The following is an 18,196-nucleotide window of genomic DNA, read 5'->3' as shown; positions in this document are numbered from 1 at the left end:
TTAGCTCAAATTATCTGCATTTCCTTCCCTTTTACTTGCTAACCTTTCCAGTAAGAAGGGGATACTGTGGCTATAAGTAATATTTAACTGCTCCTTCATTATCTCACTGAAGTGGGGCGATGTCTTGCCCAGCAGTTTTTTTTTTTCTTCCCCTGACTTTTGGGCTGCATTTAGCAATGTGTCCTCAAATAACCTGTAGATTTTCTTCATTATGTAAAATTGATATTTCCAAATATCAAAAACTGAGATTCAGAAAAATGACACTCTCCCATCCTCAGGAGAGGCTCACAGTTTGCTGACATGCTCCACACATGTAAATCACAGCAGATCACGACCATCAGATCTACTACTACTCCTGCACATTTTTATCGGAGCGATCAATTCTTTTTTTTTTTATCGTGTCAAATCAAATTAATACTAGATTACAGTATCTTACACCAAGAATATTTCACTAGTGACAGAAGAGATATTCAGAAAATGCTCCCTGGCTGAACCAACTTCTGACATGAGAGGTTTTCTCCTTACCCATAAGGAAAGGCAGCCAACAGGGTCTCTTCAGTACCAAACAGGCACTACAACAGACCAGGCAGAGGTCTATACACCTGACTGTTTGGGCAGTCATATCCCAGGTCAATTGTTAATTTCAATTTTCTTTTCCCCTAACAATGCTTTTGTACAACTATATAGCAAAGACATATATAACGAAAATATCCACAGATTTATATCCATATTTGTATTTGATGTCCGTAAGTTTAGTGTGTATATGCACATATGCATGTATAAAATGAAAATGTACTTCCAAAGGCTGTCTACATCACTACTTACAGGCTCCTCAAGGAAAAATCCAAGTATCTAAAGAAGGTCAGGCTTAGAGGAAGGTAAAGAAGGCTAGATACTGCAGACAGTATTCTTGAGCACTGGTCAGATAAGAGAAGACTTTCAAAATCCCATGCCCTGATAGGTCAAAGCTTTGACATTATACCCTTCAGACAGGAAACATCTACAGCTAGTCCCATAACTGTGGCACTTTCCCAGCCTGATGCTGTCCCACTGACTCCAACTAGGCAGGTGAGCACTAATTGCATAAGTGTAATTGCCCATGTGCATTTTGTTATGGCGCTGAGCACAGAAAGGCAGTCATTTGGGTGCCCTATGCAGTATCTGCCAGATTCAAATTCTGCTTCATTCAGAGATATCTCACAAAGCCCACCACTGAGCTCTGCACAGCCCCTTTATCTTTGCAATTTGAAAGCTTCCCTCAAGAAGCAACACATCTTCATACTCCTGCATTTCACCCAGCTAGAAACATCTTCATACTCCTGCATTTCACCCAGCTAGATGATATTCTAACATCCACATCCATTCCTCCTGCCTTTTAAAGATTTTCTGTCAATAACCAGAGCATTGTCCACAAGCACTTCAAACTCTGATGTATGCACATCCAAACGCTCAAGCACAGACACTTTTTGCCTTAGCAGTATCTGTAGGATTTGCTGACCCAGGCTGTCTGAATGTAGCATGATAGGGAAGAGCCCACCCCACTCCTATACTTCTGCCAAACCTTACAGTTCCAAGTGAAAGGGCCTAGAAGATGTGCACTGGATACCATATTCCTAGGAAAATGCAGTCCTGATCAGGTAACCTTCCCTTCTCCTTCAGTTCTCCTACTTACGTGCATCCTTCGTCCATGGGTCTGCCATGCAGCATCACCAAGTGAAGAAGCTGCAACAGGAGACTGAGTTCCCAGCCAGGGAGACTACAGCACTGCTCTCCCCAACCCTGTGTCTCACCTGCAGGCTGCAGCACTGTCAATGATGTTAGTACACGACGCCCTTCAGAATGGAGATGCCTCTCAAAGACAACCTGGAGGACACGAGCCCTACTGAAAGCCCTGGAGAGCTGCTGGCCGTTCCACCCCAGCTACCGCACACAGTCTTCCACTGTGCTGCTCTCAGTAAGACAGTCTTTGCACTCAGAGCCTCCCTTCTCAGATACCTCTGCTGCAAACTACAGGAGATGAGGGCATCTTCCTCGATGCTTCTGTCAAATGGAGAGTATTTAAAAATGGAGAGAGCTCTGACTTGGAAAGACAAAGCTCAGGAAAGGAAAGAGACAGTGTTCAGTTCTGCTGAGTGACCCTGTCCTGGAAAAAGATGGGAATCTTATTTATGACCTTGCTCATTACCCTAGCCAACGTTACTGTCACAGGGAAGGCTTGCTGGTGATACACCCAGGAAAAACCTGGACCAGCTCAAATGGGACTACAGGGCTTTGGGGTCAAGGGTGGTGGAAACACAGCAAGAGCATGTTCCAGTTGTGTTGTCAACTGAGTCTGTTTGCAAAAACTCTTCTGGTTGAAAGGAAGACCTGCTGAGGAGTGCACACATCCACCAGACCAATGTCTGGTTGTGCAGCTGATGCTGCCAGCTACAATTCAGCTTCCTTGATCCTGGTGCCTCCAGGCACCATCTTAAGGATGATGGAGGACTACCGGGAAGAGAAAGACTCAGTGTAACCACGAAAGGGACGAACACCTTTGTGAGCACACTTGCTGACGTGGAGAGAAGGATTTTAAACTAGGTTCATCAGGGAACGGGGACCTGAGCCTACAGATTAGACAGGTATGGAGGAAAAGGTCCACAGGGGACATTCATATTCTTGCCCAGAGGACCAAGCATTCAGAGGCCAGGTTCATTCAGGTTCCCAGAGGATGGACAACAAGCAGAAAGAACTACATGTCCTGGTGTGGTCGCAGGGCTGGTTAGAAATGGTCGCAGAAATGGTTAGACTCACTGAGAGTCACTGAGGGCAGCCCACATTCATCAGGAGGTGGCCACAGCTGCCTGCAGGCTGTTCAGGAAGGACAGGGAGGTGTCCCCATGTGATGGAGCTCCTGACCGCACTGAGCTGCAGTGAGAAGGCACAGCGGTGCCTTCTGAGAGCCTCTGGATCCAGACAGGGAAGGGGAGGGACGCTGGGTCTGTTACAGATACCCGAGAGGAGGTGGTGGCTGAGGCTGCCCATAACCAGCTAGGGAAGTCTCGCAAGCCCTCATCCTCTCCAGGATTCTGACTACCCGGACATCTTCTGGGAAGACAATGAATCACTGGAATCCAGAAGGGTCCCAGACCACTGGTGACAATCTCCTAACATGAACACTGGAGGGGGTTGTCAGAGCTGACCCCCTGCTTGACTTGCTGCCCACAAACAGGGGAAAACTGGTGGTGAATGTGAACACAGGGCAGCTGGGGCTGCAGCAACTGCCAGAGGGCTGTGTTCAGGATCTGGAGGAACGCTTGAAAGGTGAGTAGCAGAATTAGGATCCTGAGGTCCAGGACTGACAGCGGCTTACTTAGGGAATTGCTGGGAAGTAATTCCTGGAAGGCAGCCACAAAGGGAAGGTGGTTCAGACCAGAAGGGAAGAAGGGTCTGGACCCAGTTCACATGACAAATAAACTAAAAAAAAGCAGCCTACAACTGCTTGCAAGGCACCTGGAGATCAGTGAGCCGAACTCTTCAGGAAGTAGCAGATGATGAAACGAGCACAGCCAGCAGCCACAAACTGCCTTGGGGCATCCAGGCTGGGCTTGGACCTTAGGAAAAAAATTCCGAGCAGGGTGGTGCAGCCCCACAACAAGTCACCAGAAAGTCTGCAGCAAGACAATTCTGCGTGACGGGAAGTAAAATAAAATGCATGTTCCTTGCAGAGACCGGTCAAGTTATACTACCATGTAAGTACAGTTGATGAAGTCATCTCTAGCAACACAGTGACAGTGTGGCTTTCCAGAATATACACAAGATAAAGTCAGGCCTAGATGGGTAGCACAGGGTCTGGTGTATGGCACAACAGCCTTGCTACTGCAATATAGATTAACACACCAAGATACGATGGCCTCTGCAGTGATGACCTTGAGGCAAGTCTTAGCACTGTGATGAAACCTTGTGCTACTGAAATTCTCGGCCCACCATGAGCTGGAGATGACTTCTGTGAGCCACACTGACTGCACTGAGAGAATGAGATGGGAGGAATGAACCAGATCTCTTCCTGAGGCAACGGGAAGATCATGCTCAGAAACATGTCCAAAGGCTGAACCTCCAAAGGAAAGCGTTGTGTCAGGAAGGGTTTCTTTCCTCCATGTGTGCTGCTGGAAGACTGCAAATGGCACCAACTCACAGGTACCTCAGGATCACTTCTGAGTCTCCAGACAGGTCAGCACCTCAAGCATACGGACACCACAGAAGTCTCTGAATTCACACTGGGGACGCATTGCAGGTTTCTTGTCAGGGCTTTGCCAGCCATAATCCCAAGAAGTACCAGTGGTGATTCTACATCCAGCTGTATTCACAGTGTCAGTAACACTCTGAGGTCAGCAGTTCCTCTGAGAGAACCCCCCGACAGCACAGAGAACAAATACTGAATGCTCCAAGGAGCGGCTTCATGTTTGGCATTTCTCACCTGCAGTGCTACAGAAAATGTGCTTATTGCCAGGAGTCTGCAGTGCTGGGATTCACTTGACAGAATGTGCTGTCTATAAAATGGGCACCTACCCCAAAAAATTTGCCCTGCAATCCCTGTCCAGACAGGGAAGAGCTGGTCAGTGAACCCAGCAGACCTTGAGTACAATATGTCACATCCTAAGGCAGACCTCAGGTTAGGTTAGATGAATTAATTACTCTCTGAATTCCACCATCACATTTATTTGGATTCTGCAGACAGATCTGGCAGCTTAGACAAGGCTCCCAGGCGTAGGCACCCAGATACGTGCAGCCTGAAGTGAGGTGAGATGAATCCCACCACAGATCTCTACCAAAGGCAGGGTATTGAGATCACCTGCAACTCTGTTGTCACAGCAGCCCTGTGGGTTATAGGACCGCAGCTGTATTTAGGAAATTAGAGTGCCCCAGGGAATGCTGGCACCTGGAAATGTGAACAAGAACATTGACAAGCCAGTGTTAGCCAAGCTAACCAGAGAAAATCAGCCACACAGCTTCATGTGAGAGTTGGCTTCCAACCACTCTACTTGGAGCACATGTGATGGAAGTACAGTTAAAGAGATGCTGAGTAAACACTGAGGTTACTTATCTAGTTATTTCTATACATAGAAATACCGTGGGAGGTGGTGATCTCAGTGCTGGAAGATCAAGGGCAGAGCTCAATGCCTGTGATCTGTCTGCCCTAAGCAAGCAGAAGCCCTGGAACTTTCTGTCCCTTCACATCCCTGAACAGCCCATACCAACCAACACGACAGGCAGGCTTGCCCATGGCTGATCTGAACCACACGCATCACAGACAGGGAAGGTTAGTCACTAAGAAGATAGCGTGGCCTTTTCACTGGTGACGAACCGATGCTCTTCCTTTGACCTGAGGATATACAGTCACTTAACTCAGTTCATGTTTTTGTTTTAGCGTTAAGAATCTGAAAATAGGATCTTTTTGTTCTTGGATCAGCAGATTACAAAGATGCTGAGCAGGTACTGCTGAAATTTCACCTGGACTGTTTTTCTGGAAATTTAGGTAGATGCACTTTTTGGAGGTCTCAGGGCTTTTGCTAGGTAAATGAACAAAGCAGGGAGCATGCCCATCTGAAAGCACAACCAGCCATGCAGGTTGAAGCCAGACAGAGTGGCCATGTGTATCGGGTCTATGTGGCAAAGGTTTGCTAGATGGGGGGGTGCAAGGATGGCTTCTGTGAGAAGAGTCCAGAAGCTGACCCGTGTTAGACAAGGGTCAGCTCCATCTGGCTCCAAAAGGGACCCACCACTGGCCAGAGCTGAGCCAATGAACGATGATGGTTGTGCCTCTGTGAGAGCAGATTTAAGAAAGGGGAAAAAAACTGCTGTGCTACAGCAGCTGGGAGAGTGAGGAGTGAGACCCAGCCCTGCAGTTCCCAAGGTCAGTGCAGCAGGAGGGCAGGAGGTGCTCCAGGCATGCAGCAGCAGTTCCCCTCCCTGCGGCCTGTGGAGAGGCCCCTGGTGGAGCAGGCTGTCCCCCTGCAGCCCATGGGTCCCACACGGAGCAGATCTCCACGCTGCAGCCCGTGGAGGAGCCCCCGGTGGAGCAGGTGGATGTGGCCTGGAGGAGGCTGCGGCCCATGGAGAGCCCCCGCAGGAGCAGGCCCCTGGCCGGAGCTGCAGCCCGTGGAGAGGAGCCCACGCAGGAGCAGGGGGTCTGGGGGGAGCTGCTGCCCACCCGTGGGGGACCCGTGCTGGAGCAGTTTGCTCCTGGGGGATGGACCCTGCGGTACGGAGCCGTGTGGGAGCAGTTCTTGAAGAGCTGCTGCCTGTGGGCAGCCCCCGCAGGCTCAGTTCAGGAAGGACGGCATCCCGTGGGAGGGACCCCACATGGAGCAGGGGCAGAGAGGGACCGAAGGAGTGGTGGAGACGAAGCATCAAGGACTGACCTCAGCCCCCATTCCCCCATTACCCTGTGCTGCTTGGGGGGGACATAGAAGAGGGTGGATGTAGTGGGGCAGGTGTTTTTAGTTTGCTTTTAGTTTTTCACTGTTCTAGTCTGCTAGTGGTAGGCAATAAATTACATCAATCGCCCTACTCTGAGTCTGTTTTGCCTGTCACGATGATTGTTGAGCGATCTCCCTGTCCTTATCTCAACCCTTGAGCCCTTTCCATCTTATTTTGTTCCCCTTTTTCTTTGAGGAGGGGGAGTAAGAGAGTGGTTGTGGTGGAGTTCAGCTGCCCAGCTGAGTAAAACCACCACACCGTGGCAGGACCAAGGATGGAAAAGGGGGTTATGAAGTGAATGAAAAAATACATCCTAGAGTGAGTAGCAGCTCATGAAAATATGCTGAAGGATTGCAAGACTGAAAAAAGCAACCCAGAACAGAGGGGATGCCAACGTTCTGAGTTCAGCCAGCCTGAAGGACAGCAGATAAGCAGAAATGCTCTGTCCAGGCTCATAATGAACATGAAAGCAGCACTTCTTGCACCTCTCTGTTCTGCTTGTGTGATATGCAAAATGATCTGTGCATTCCACCTGTCCTGTTGTCTTTATTCTCCTCAACGTGTCAGATGCCCGCCACCCCTCTCACAATCAGGTGCCAGACATCTTACAGTCTCCCTACATGCTTACAATCTAGACAGCGGGTAAAATCTTAGGAATAATAAAAGCGCGATCTGATTCCCACCCAAAATACGCAGCAGCAAACGAGGGCTGAGTCAACATACAAAAGCAGAAGGTCTAACACTTGTTACAGATGCATATGGTTCGCTGGGATTTAAAAAATGAACATGTTCAGTCCAGTACGATGAGAAGGCTTAGGTTTCCAGAGAGAGAGGACTTGAGGAATGACAAAGGAAAAGAGAAGAAGCAAAAAGCCCAGAAGCCTAGGGAAAAAAAAAAAAAAAGAAAAAACGAGATGGTATCTCTCTGTGGAATGAGAGGAATGGCCAGATATTCCAGTCTATTATGGTATTTAAGAGTTGCAAATGCTTCTTGGAAGGTTAGGGACTTGGTTGCTGTAAGGGCCTCAGCGAAATTTTAAACACACTTCTAATACTTGAATTTCTGTTGACAGATGGCATTGCAGGACTGAGGTTACTTCTCTCCACAGCTCCTGCTTCCTCTGCCACAGTGCAGAGACAGAAGAGGCTCAGAGGCAAAGATGCATGAGGCAGCCCAGCCCAGCCCAGCCAGGGCTCTGTTAAAAATGGGATCAGCAGGAGATGAACCCCAGTGGCAAAGGGAGAGCAGGCAGAACACATGAATACGTAATGCCTGCAGACACGATGACGGGTTGTTACTATTAGATTATGTGATTAAAGGCTAATCACCATAACCATAAAGGAGCAGAGAACAATGGCAGGTGCAGGAACCTGGCCAGTGCTAATGGAGCACCCTGCCTCAGCTGCTTCCAGGGCTACCACAGGAGGAGCCTCGGCCCCAGCCCAGGTCCAACACCCACCAGGTGAGTTGATGGGAGGCTCTCTCCAGGCCACCCTGCAGACCAAGGGGCTTTACTGAGGGGCACAGGACACGTTACGGGCTTCCAGCAGGAGCATTCAGGGATTGTGCAAGACCTACTGAGATCAGTGAAAAGACTAGAAGCTGGAGAAGGGGGGATGATGGTGAATCAGGTGAGAACAAGCACAGGAGAATAAAGGCAGAAGATGTGGAAGAAGCCAGCCGAGGGTAAAGAGGTCAGTGGTCAGAATGACCAAGTGTCTGAGGCCAGCTTCTGGCAGATCCAGTGCATCAGGAGATCCGAGCACCAGCAACTGGAGTGGGTCTCAAGGGTTCACATACTCAGGTGCCAGTAACCAGCAATCCATATTGTCTCTGTGCATATATGTATATAGTCTCTGTTGACAGGCTTTCGTTCTGATAAGTCAGTGGGGAGGACATGGTCAGGCCACCTGTCTGATTGTGCCTGCAGCATGCCGTGCATTTTCTCATCTGTGTGGCAGGCTGTGTGCATATGGATATATGGTACATCTGTATGTGTCCCCGCTGGGAACACATGCTAAACCTTGCTGCTGACTGAACCTGGGAACCTGGAGCTGCAGCAGCCTTGCATTTCACAGAATCACAGAATCGTCTAGGTTGGAAGAGACCTCCAAGATCACCGAGTCCAACCTCTGACCTAACACTAACAAGTCCTTCACTAAACCGTATCACTAAGCTCAACATTTAAATGTCTTTTAAAGACCTCCAGGGATGGGGACTCAACCACTTCCCTGGGCAGCCCATTCCAATGCCCAACAACCCTTTCGGTAAAGAAGTTTTTCCTAATATCCAACCTAAACCTCCCCTGGCGCAACTTTAGCCCATTCCCCCTCGTCCTGTCACCAGGCATGTGGGAGAGTAGACCAACCCTCACCTCTCTACAGCCTCCTTTAATGTACCTATAGAGAGCGATAAGGTCGCCCCTGAGCCTCCTCTTCTCCAGGCTAAACAATCCCAGCTCCCTCAGCCGCTCCTGCTAAGACTTGTTCTCCAGACCCCTCACCAGCTTCACTGCCCTTCTCTGGACTTTCTCAAGCACCCCCATGTCCTTCTTGTAGCGAGGGGCCCAAAACTGAACACAGCACTCGAGGTGCGGCCTCAACAGAGCCGAGTACAGGGGGACAATCACTTCCCTAGACCTGCTGGCCACACTGCTTCTTATACAAGCCAGGATGCTGTTGGCCTTCTTGGCCACCTGAGCACACTGCTGGCTCATATTCAGCCAACTGTCAACCAATATTCCCAGGTCCTTCTCTACCAGGCAGCTTTCCAACCACTCATCTCCCAGCCTGTAGCTCTGCTTGGGGTTGTTGTGCCCCAGGTGCAGGACCCGGCACTTGGCCTTGTTGAACTTCATACAGTTGGCCTCAGCCCATCGGTCCAGCCTATCCAGATCCTCCTGCAGAGCCTTCCTACCCTCGAGCAGATCGACACACGCACCTAATTTGGTGTCGTCTGCAAACTTACTGAGGGTGCACTCCATCCCCTCATCCAGATCATCGATAAAGATATTAAAGAGGACTGGCCCCAGTACTGAGCCCTGGGGGACGCCACTAGTGGCCGGCCTCCAACTGGATTTGACTCCATTCACCACAACTCTTTGGGCCCGGCCATCCAGCCAGTTTTTAACCCAACGAAGCGTACGCCAGTCCAAGCCATGAGCAGCCAGTTTCTTGAGGAGAATGTTGTGGGAAACGGTGTCAAAAGCCTTACTGAAATCAAGGTAGGCCACATCCACAGCCTTTCCCTCATCCACTAAGCGTGTCACGTTGTCATAGAAGGAGATCAGGTTCGTCAAGCAGGACCTGCCTTTCATAAACCCATGCTGACTGGGCCTGATCGCCTGGTTGCCCTGTAAGTGCCGTGTGATGACACTCAAGATAATCTGCTCCATGAGCTTCCCTGGCACTGAGGTCAAGCTAACAGGCTTCCAGGTTCCCCGGGTCTACCCCCCGGCCCTTCTTGTAGATGGGCATCATGTTTGCTAGCCGATAGTCGACTGGGACCTCCCCTGATAGCCAGGACTGCCGATAAATGATGGAAAGCGGCTTGGCCAGCTCCTCCGCCAGTTCTCTCAGTACCCTCGGGTGAACTTAATTTCCTGCGTGACTTAAAACTCCCGACAGTTACCAGGGAGTTGGCGCTTTCCTGCTTCAAGATTATCTTTGTCTATTCTTCCTGGAGGTGTCTGATGAAATTTTCCACCTTCACACAATTAGGCAGAAGTTTTCCAGTATGAACAGAGACCAGACTCACTGAAGAAAGTATCGGGTGAGGACACCAACACTAAAATGCCCGTGCAATTTTGATCTGAATTTAACACATCTCTAATACATACACTTGGACAGGTTGATGAAGATGTGTGTTGGAGACCTGTATGAGGCTCCAAGCCACATCACAGGATCTCTCTTTCTGAATATTGCTCTCAGGATGTAGCTTTACGTTGCAGCAAAGTTGATGTGCTCAGTCTGAACCCATTTCCAGCTTCTCTTCCCAGCGACAACACACATGCTCACTGCTCCTCTTGCAAAAGATTTAATGATCCTGCAGCCACAGGGGAAGTCAGCTCTCTAGCTGATGGAAGGAAACAGTAAGCTGCTGAGGGCAGGTTACCAGCTAAATACACTTGTTCTGCAGCTGAACATCCAAATTGGGAGGGAGAGGAGAAGGACTGTGAATCTCAGCCATGATGAGGATACTGTGCTGCAGTACTCACCTGCTCATTCCACCCCAAGAGGCTTTATACACATCTGAAATTCCTCCTTGCTTTATACTGTTTATAATACTAGGTATCAGAAAAAGGAACAGCTCTATAATGATTTTGTCAGGTTTATGCCGATTTGTGTTTCTCTGTGTCTCTTTAGAGGCTACAGAAGACACACTAAGAACGCAGACATTGCTGGCAAAGGCTATTTGGGTCGAGCAGTCTCTGCCAGCACCCCCCAGCTCACAGCTTTGGGGTGATGTTCGTGCTGTAAGACCGTGCCCTCACAGCACACGGCCCCCTTCTCCGCTTCTTGGTCTGGTCACCAGCTGAGGGATTCACAGCAGCACACATTTCCACGTCCTCCTGCCTGCTGGCAGCAACACGGCGCATGTGGGCACGGTGTTGCCTGCAGGCGTTTCCGCTTTGCACGAAGGCTGCAGCACACTCAGCGCCTCGCCACAGCACGTCACGACTGGTCCCCTGCTCTTAATGCAGGCTTTCCATCAACCACTCATTCAGCTTCAAGTCTCACAACAGAGCCTGAGGCACACGGTCTGGAGGAAGTATTCCTAGAAAGAGCCCACAGAGTAGAAAGATTCCACAGAGAAGGGGGATCCTGGTGTGCTGGGCAGCTAGCTGCTTGTTACAGTGGGGATGACCACCCATCGAAGAGTATTTTTCACTATAAGCTTCAGACTGTGGGATGAGTTGCAGCAGCTGGGCTGAGCAAAGCCTCGCTGCCGCCTTCTCCAGTCCCAGGAACACTTCTGCAACTGGTACAAATTCACACATTTACTCACCTACACCACACACAACCACAACTTTTATCTTCACATTGAACCAATGTGGTTGTAATATACTGCATTACTGGGTTTAAAGCCTTATGATTTTTGCATGGGAAAACATAAGAAAGAAAATCCCATGGCATGCCTGTCCTTTCCCTGACTGCACACAATCTGTTCAGTGTGCACTATCGCATACTCGCTGCAAGAATCCTGACCACACAATTCACCTCTGCTTTCCCCATGATGTTCCCTTTCCCAGCCCCACCTAACACACACGGCTGTTTCACAGACTCAGTGTCAATTCAGCATCACCCCACCTCTTCTGCTAATGTTGCTCCCTTGGTAGAGGCAGGATTCACCTCACACTACTGACACCATACACATCTCCATTTGGAGCAGACTCTCTGGGAACCCTTTACAGTGACGGCACAGTAGCAGACATCTTGACTGAGTGATTCACAAACATTTAAATATTTTCTTAACCACCTTATCGCAACAGCCTTTTCTCTGGCTCCAAGAAATGCAGACTTGGCCTATTCATACTATATCCATTTGGCATGGATTCTGAACATAATTTTCATTTTCAAGTACCATAGTAATTTCTCCTACACTTCTCTCCTATAGTGATGAAAATCCCCGTACACATTAACAAATTAATGTTATCACTCTCTTTCAAATCACTCCTTAAAACTATCCTCTGCTGTGTTCACTAAGAGATGAAGCAGCTGATACGCAAGAACCAGTCCTTGCAGTGTTATCTCCCTACCTAGGGACAGTGAGCATCAGCACTGGAGCACTCACGTAGTCCCATGGGTGCAACACAGCCGTCACCACCGGTCCTGCGCATATGTGTGCTCTGTACAGCACCTAGCAGTGTTCTCCTGACCTGTCCCTGCTGTCTGGGCATATGCTAATACAAACAGGAACAAAATATCAATGCAGCCAAGCTGGGGATCAAGCGAGCGCTGCCACTGCTGGAGACCTGTGAGCCACCTTCAGAGCCCTACCATGGTTTTCTCCCAAATCTCCCACCCACGCCTCAGGCAGACTGCATGCCATACTCCAAAGAACCTGCCAGGAGGCACCTGGCATCCTCCCAGCACACCCCATCCCCAGCAGGCCCCCCCCAGCCGGTGCCCAGCCCCACACCCAGGTGGGTTTGGAGACCCCCCAGGAGGAGACCCTCCAGCCTCTGGTCCCGGTGCCAGGGCTCCGGCCCCCGCCTGGCCCAGAAGTGCTGCTGGGGGCTAGGGGGAGCCTCCTGGCTGCAGGCTGCGCCCGGGGCCTCCGCTCCTGCCCTGGGCACCACTGGAAAGAGCCTGGCTCCGTCTTCTTCATGTGTCTGTATCTACCTCTCTGCATGCACCACACTGTATTCCCCCTCTCTGTAACTTGCTGCTGAACCCATTGGCCAGTTTTTAAATGTGAAATTGCCAATGACTCTAATCCTTGCTTCTTTTTTGTTTTAAACATGACCAAGAAAATCCAGTCTGCTGTGACCCTAGAGCAGAGTGGAGGCAGGACACAGACTCCAGCAGGACTTTCTCAAGAAAGAAAAAGTGTGAAGTGGGAGATATACAAGAGCAGAGCATTACGTATTTGCTAAATCTAATTCTTCTCTGTAGACCCCAATACTTGTACCACATTGGGCAAAACTGTAATAAATATCAGTACAAAAGAATCCTGGCAGGCCTCCAGAGAGGACATCTAATGAGTCTTTTCTCTGACTTCCATTTTCCCCATAATTTTAGTTAGCAGAAGGGAACCTGTCAGCTCGTTTTCTAGCACAGAGAGCATGTATCTGCTTGAATTATTGTACCGAAGAACATTTTTTCATCAAGACATCTAGGCAGCAGACATTTCAATAACAATTATTACCCAGCTCTCAAAACACCTTACAAAGGAAAATAATTTTGTGCACGATGTTGGCCCTTGTGCTGCAGACGAAGATATTGCTGGCTGCCATCAGTCACTCTCCCTGCCGCGTCCGGGCTCACCTCAATCAGAAAGTCTCCTGTGCGAAGCCCTGCTCTCCAAGCAACGCCTTCCACATCCACTGATTCCAGGTACTGGAGCGCTGGGAAGGCTGGGGTTGGGGTGAACTCCTCAATTGGGGTTTCAGCTACAAAAGACAGAGAGAGAGATTGAAGCAGTGTGGCTAAAAGCAGGCAGAAGATGGTGGACAGTGTCCAGGAGCCTAAGAAAATCTCCATACGTTGGTTTAGAAAGAACACTCATGCAAGACTTAGCTTGACTTTAGTGCAGGAACCAGAGCTAAAGCTACATGGCTGCAGTGTTCATTGGATTGAATCCTGAGATAGCCCCAGAGCCTCCCAGAAATGTGCAACTCCCGGAGTTGTGTATGTTCCCACAAGGTCCTCATACATCTCCCACTACCACACACAAAATGCGAACAACATCTACAAGCAGTGCCATGAGGAGTGGAACTCGCTCCTTGTGACTCGTAGCTACAGAAGACATGTTTATGTCTGAGTTAGAAGCTCTAGGACTCCCTCATAGTCAGCAGAGAAAAAACTGTGCCAACCACCTGTGTCACTGAAGACGCCAGCCCTAGAGCGGAGCCCCTCACAGTACGGGACCTACAGGAGTCGAGATGCTCAGCAGCAGCGGGCCGCCTGCTGATGCACACCCGCATTCGTCAGATGAACCCCACTCTTAACCACTCAGGTTGAATTGCATTCCTGGTAGGAAAACCTGCTCCTGCCCCTAGTAGGGACACTCGTCTGGGGAAGGGACTTTCTCGGGTAGACCCAGGCAGTGCACTTGTATTACCCAGCCTCAGCCCATCCTGCATCACTGCCCGCCCGGAATGAAGGGTTTGTCCACCTTACAGCAGCAGGTGTGATGCATGCTACCTTGTGTGACGGGAGAAAGGAAAAAGCTTACATTGTCTGTTTATCATGAGACTGTTGCAGGCTTTCAGAGACACCAGATCCATGAAAGAAATGAAGCAAAAAGGCCACAGCTACACTTTGGGCAACTGGGCAGTCTCTGAACCTAGAAGTGGCACCAGAGGGGTTGCTGTCCTTGACACAGTCTGTCAGATGTGGCTGTTTCAGGGACCAGTCATGACTCTCCAAGAATTTATTTTCCCCTTCATGTATTGTGAAGAGACTTGCTTGACTATGTACCTGTTTTTGTGCAGAGGGAATTTGTGTGGTACGACACAGGACCACAGCATTAAGTCAGTGAGGTCTGCTTCACTAGGCCTTAGGTGACTAGAAACACCTGAAGGGGACCCCGGAGAATCACAGAATGGCTTGGGTTGGAAGAGACCTTAAAGTCCACCTAGTTCCAACCCCCTGCCACGGGCAGGGACACCTTCCATTAGACCAGGCTGCCCAAAGCCCCGTCCAGCCTGGCCTTGAACACCTCCAGGGATGGGGCATCCACAGCTTCTCTGGGCAGCCTGTGCCTCACTGCTCTCTGAGTGAAGAATTTCTCCCTAACCTCTAATTTAAATCTCCCCTCTTTCAGTTTAAAACCGTTCCCCCTTGTCCTGTCACAATCTGCTCATGTAAAAAGTCACTCTCCATCTTTTCTATAAGCCCCCTGTAAGTATTGAAAGGCCACAATGAGGTCTCCACAGAGCCTTCTTTTCTCCAGGCTGAACATCCCCAGCTCTCTCAGCCTTTCTTCACAGGAGAGGTGCTCCAGCCCTCTGAGCACCCTCGTGGCCTCCTCTGGACCTGCTCTAACAGCCCCACATCCTTCTTGTGCTGGGGGCCCCAGACCTGGATGCAGGACTCCAAGTGGGGCCTCAGAAGGGCAGAATAGAGGGGGACAATCACCTCTCTCGACCTGCTGAGACCTTTCTAATGAGCCTTTTCTCATGGCATGCCATCTCATTACTGGCTTTCATGTGTTACCAGACAGACAGGCTTTCCTAATAGCAGGTTCCTCAGAGAAGAAAAAGGCAGAAGTAACCTTTCAGAGAAAAGCGCTTCTTCTCAGCACTATAGCACACATCTGCACAGCCTTCTAGGGAGGATCATGCCCAGTCCTACCTCCACTTAGTGCTAGTCCCAGGACTAGCATGGGGATTGTGCTTCGGTGAATTGTACTGCATTAATCTTGGAGCTGTTCTCATCCAGTTACAGCCTCAAATGTAAAGCTCAAGGTGGGCTACCACATAGAGGAGTGCTCAGCAACATTGTGGGGGGTTGCAATCCTGAAACCCCGTATGTCAATGAACCTGCTTTCCCTGTCTGCACAAATAGGAGGCGATGTTCAAGGTCACCTGTCACGCAGAAATATAATCACCGACACATTGGGAGTAAGACATGAATGAAAAACCTAGGCATGCTCTGACCAATCTGCACTCTCCTCAAAAAAGAGACACACCGGAGGGTCAATGAGTAGGTTTCATTATTCCTTCCCACCTGCAACAGCAGCTTTGCTCAAGGCCAGTTGTAGAGTAACAGACAGCACGTTGTACAGCAGAAGTCCTCTCCTATAACAGCAGCACAGCACTCATTCTGTTGAGTAGCTCTTGAACATACTTAAACCACCAGGAGGACATAGGGTTAACAAGCCGTTGTTTTTTCTAATGATGCAGCCTATGTCATGCACTAAAAGATATTAATTAGTGCCTGAAACATCTACATTTTGGCTAGTGACCAATGGCTGGCGGACAGTATGGCACTGCAACTTGCACAGGGTCAGAATAAAAGCCTGATGCACAGCTTCTGGCACTGATGGCGTTGATGCAGACTGTCTCAGTCCAGTGCTCTATACAAGCAGTAAGTTTAAGTCTAGCGGTCATGACTGAGGTGCACAGGGAGTCCTGTTGTACTTCATGTTGTCTCAAGGATGAGGTTGTTAACACAGAAGCATGTGGAGGGGCTTGCAAGCCAGCACCGAGAGCTGCACAAGGGACTCTCAGAGCTTGGCCGATGGCTGACACCATGGCTCTCCACAAACGATGCAATTCTCACACATGCAGGAGAGACGCAAGAGCTGGCAGTGACAAACGGAATGGCGAGGACACATCCGCAGCTGCTCGAACATGAAGCAGCTGACTCAAACATAAGCAGAGCCAAGGAATTCAAAATAGAGACATGCTCCCCAGCCCCTGGCCAGGCAAGCAATTTTGGGGCCTCGTATGTGAGTCTACACTGAAGGTTCCCAGTCAGGACTTTGGGGGGAGTTATGGAGCTGTCTTTTTCTCACATGAATCTTTAGTCCACACAGGATTCACAGGCTCCATTCAGAAGAGCCAAAGGTAAAAGGACATTCTTTGCTAGTGTAGGGACAGCCACGTACAGGATGCACTGAAGGGTCTAGGCCAACTTTCTAAGAAATCAGACACCAAATGTCTTCTTCAGTGGCTAATGATGCTTGAAAAAACCATTTGCCCTAGACATATGCAACAAACAAGCCAGAAAAAACAACATTATCTAGTCTGATATCATGCATGACAAGGGCCAGAGCCTTCAGCAATTGCTCCTGTAGATCCACCTCTCACCTCAGCTGATGTATGCAGAAAGCATGCTTTATTTTTCCGAACAATATAGATAATGAAGTAGTGTGTCATCACTTCTGGACAAGTTATCCATCACTCTATTATCAAATCAATGTATTTAAGAGCTGCATCAAAACCCTTATGAAGCAGAAGATTTAATAACAGAGTCAGCGGATGACCTTGTCCTTAGATCTCCTCCGATGTCAGGTCACTCCAGTAAATGTAACCTACATTCTCTTAATCAACAGATGACCATGTATTTGTGCAAAATGTATAGTCAGTTATTTTATATAGACAGGATATTTCCATCATTTGCCATAACACTTTTTAAAACTTTGTTTACAATTTTATGCAAGATTTCTTCTGCTAAATCAGATAGCCATCAGGCAGCACCAGAGCAAGACAAAGTTTGCCTGACAAGATGCTATTTTCTCAAAAATAAACTGAACGATCTGATTATGCTTAGATGTTTTTATTGACTGGATCCCAGAACAGCTTTCTATGACCTTCTTCCTTTGATGGATCCTAGCTTAAACTGGCAAGCAGTAGACAAGTCATCCTACCTATTTTTAAAAATGCCAGCGTAACATTTGATTTCTCCAAATCCTTCAAATCTTCCCCAGTGTTAAACTCAACTTCTTGGATCACTGTTCACCAGCAAGCTCTTTCAATAATCTGAAGTTAAAAGAACCACCAGCCTGACCTTGTTGCAGATGGCAGCTGCAAAACAAGGTGCCCATTAACTTTTGTTAAACCCAGGCCCAGAGGAACACAAGATTTAAGTGGAGAAAGACCTTGTGTATTGCCTGAATGTCTGAAAATTAAAAAAGGGGAGACTGAATGTAAAGGGGCTCTCTGAATGTAAAGTAAATTATTTATATGATGATAATGATAACACAGTCCCTGCAGAATATCAGCACTGCACTTTGCAAAATGGAGCATCAACATGACATCCCAGTACTGCTCTCTTATCATCACAATCAAGACTTGAAAAGGCCGAGTGGAAGTCCTGATCCCTGGGGAGGACAGCATTGTGCAGATGAGAGTTTAAGTGGTTTCCCAGCCAGAAGGAGCCTAACATGAGCAAACTACCTATCACAAGAGGCATGAGACAGACCTGTCCCACCAGGCTCACTCCCGCTGTGTTCCCACAAATGCCCAGCACAACTCAGAGGTGCTTGCTGCCCCTGTGTATCCCCAGGTGTACCAGGAGGAAGGAAAGTGAGTGCCCATAGCAAGGGAAAGAGCAGCTTTGGGAT

The 18,196-nt window shown here is 49.0% G+C and overlaps 1 protein-coding gene across 1 annotated transcript in view; it reads right to left on the bottom strand.

Annotated features, from left to right (window-relative positions):
- The window catches only part of SHANK3 (SH3 and multiple ankyrin repeat domains 3), a 385,179-nt gene that overhangs the window by 59,276 nt on the left and 307,707 nt on the right, over positions 1 to 18,196 (bottom strand). Inside the window, exon 19 of the mRNA XM_040544765.1 lies at positions 13,450 to 13,574. Within this exon, the coding sequence (XP_040400699.1) occupies positions 13,450 to 13,574 (125 nt within the window). The remainder of the gene's footprint in view (positions 1 to 13,449; positions 13,575 to 18,196) is intronic.

The sequence above is a fragment of the Cygnus olor genome, chromosome 1 (genome assembly GCF_009769625.2).
Source record: "Cygnus olor isolate bCygOlo1 chromosome 1, bCygOlo1.pri.v2, whole genome shotgun sequence".
In the NCBI taxonomy this organism is placed as follows: Eukaryota; Metazoa; Chordata; class Aves; order Anseriformes; family Anatidae; genus Cygnus; species Cygnus olor.
Note: the sequence above shows the minus strand (reverse complement) of the source record. Positions and strands in the feature narration are given on the sequence as shown.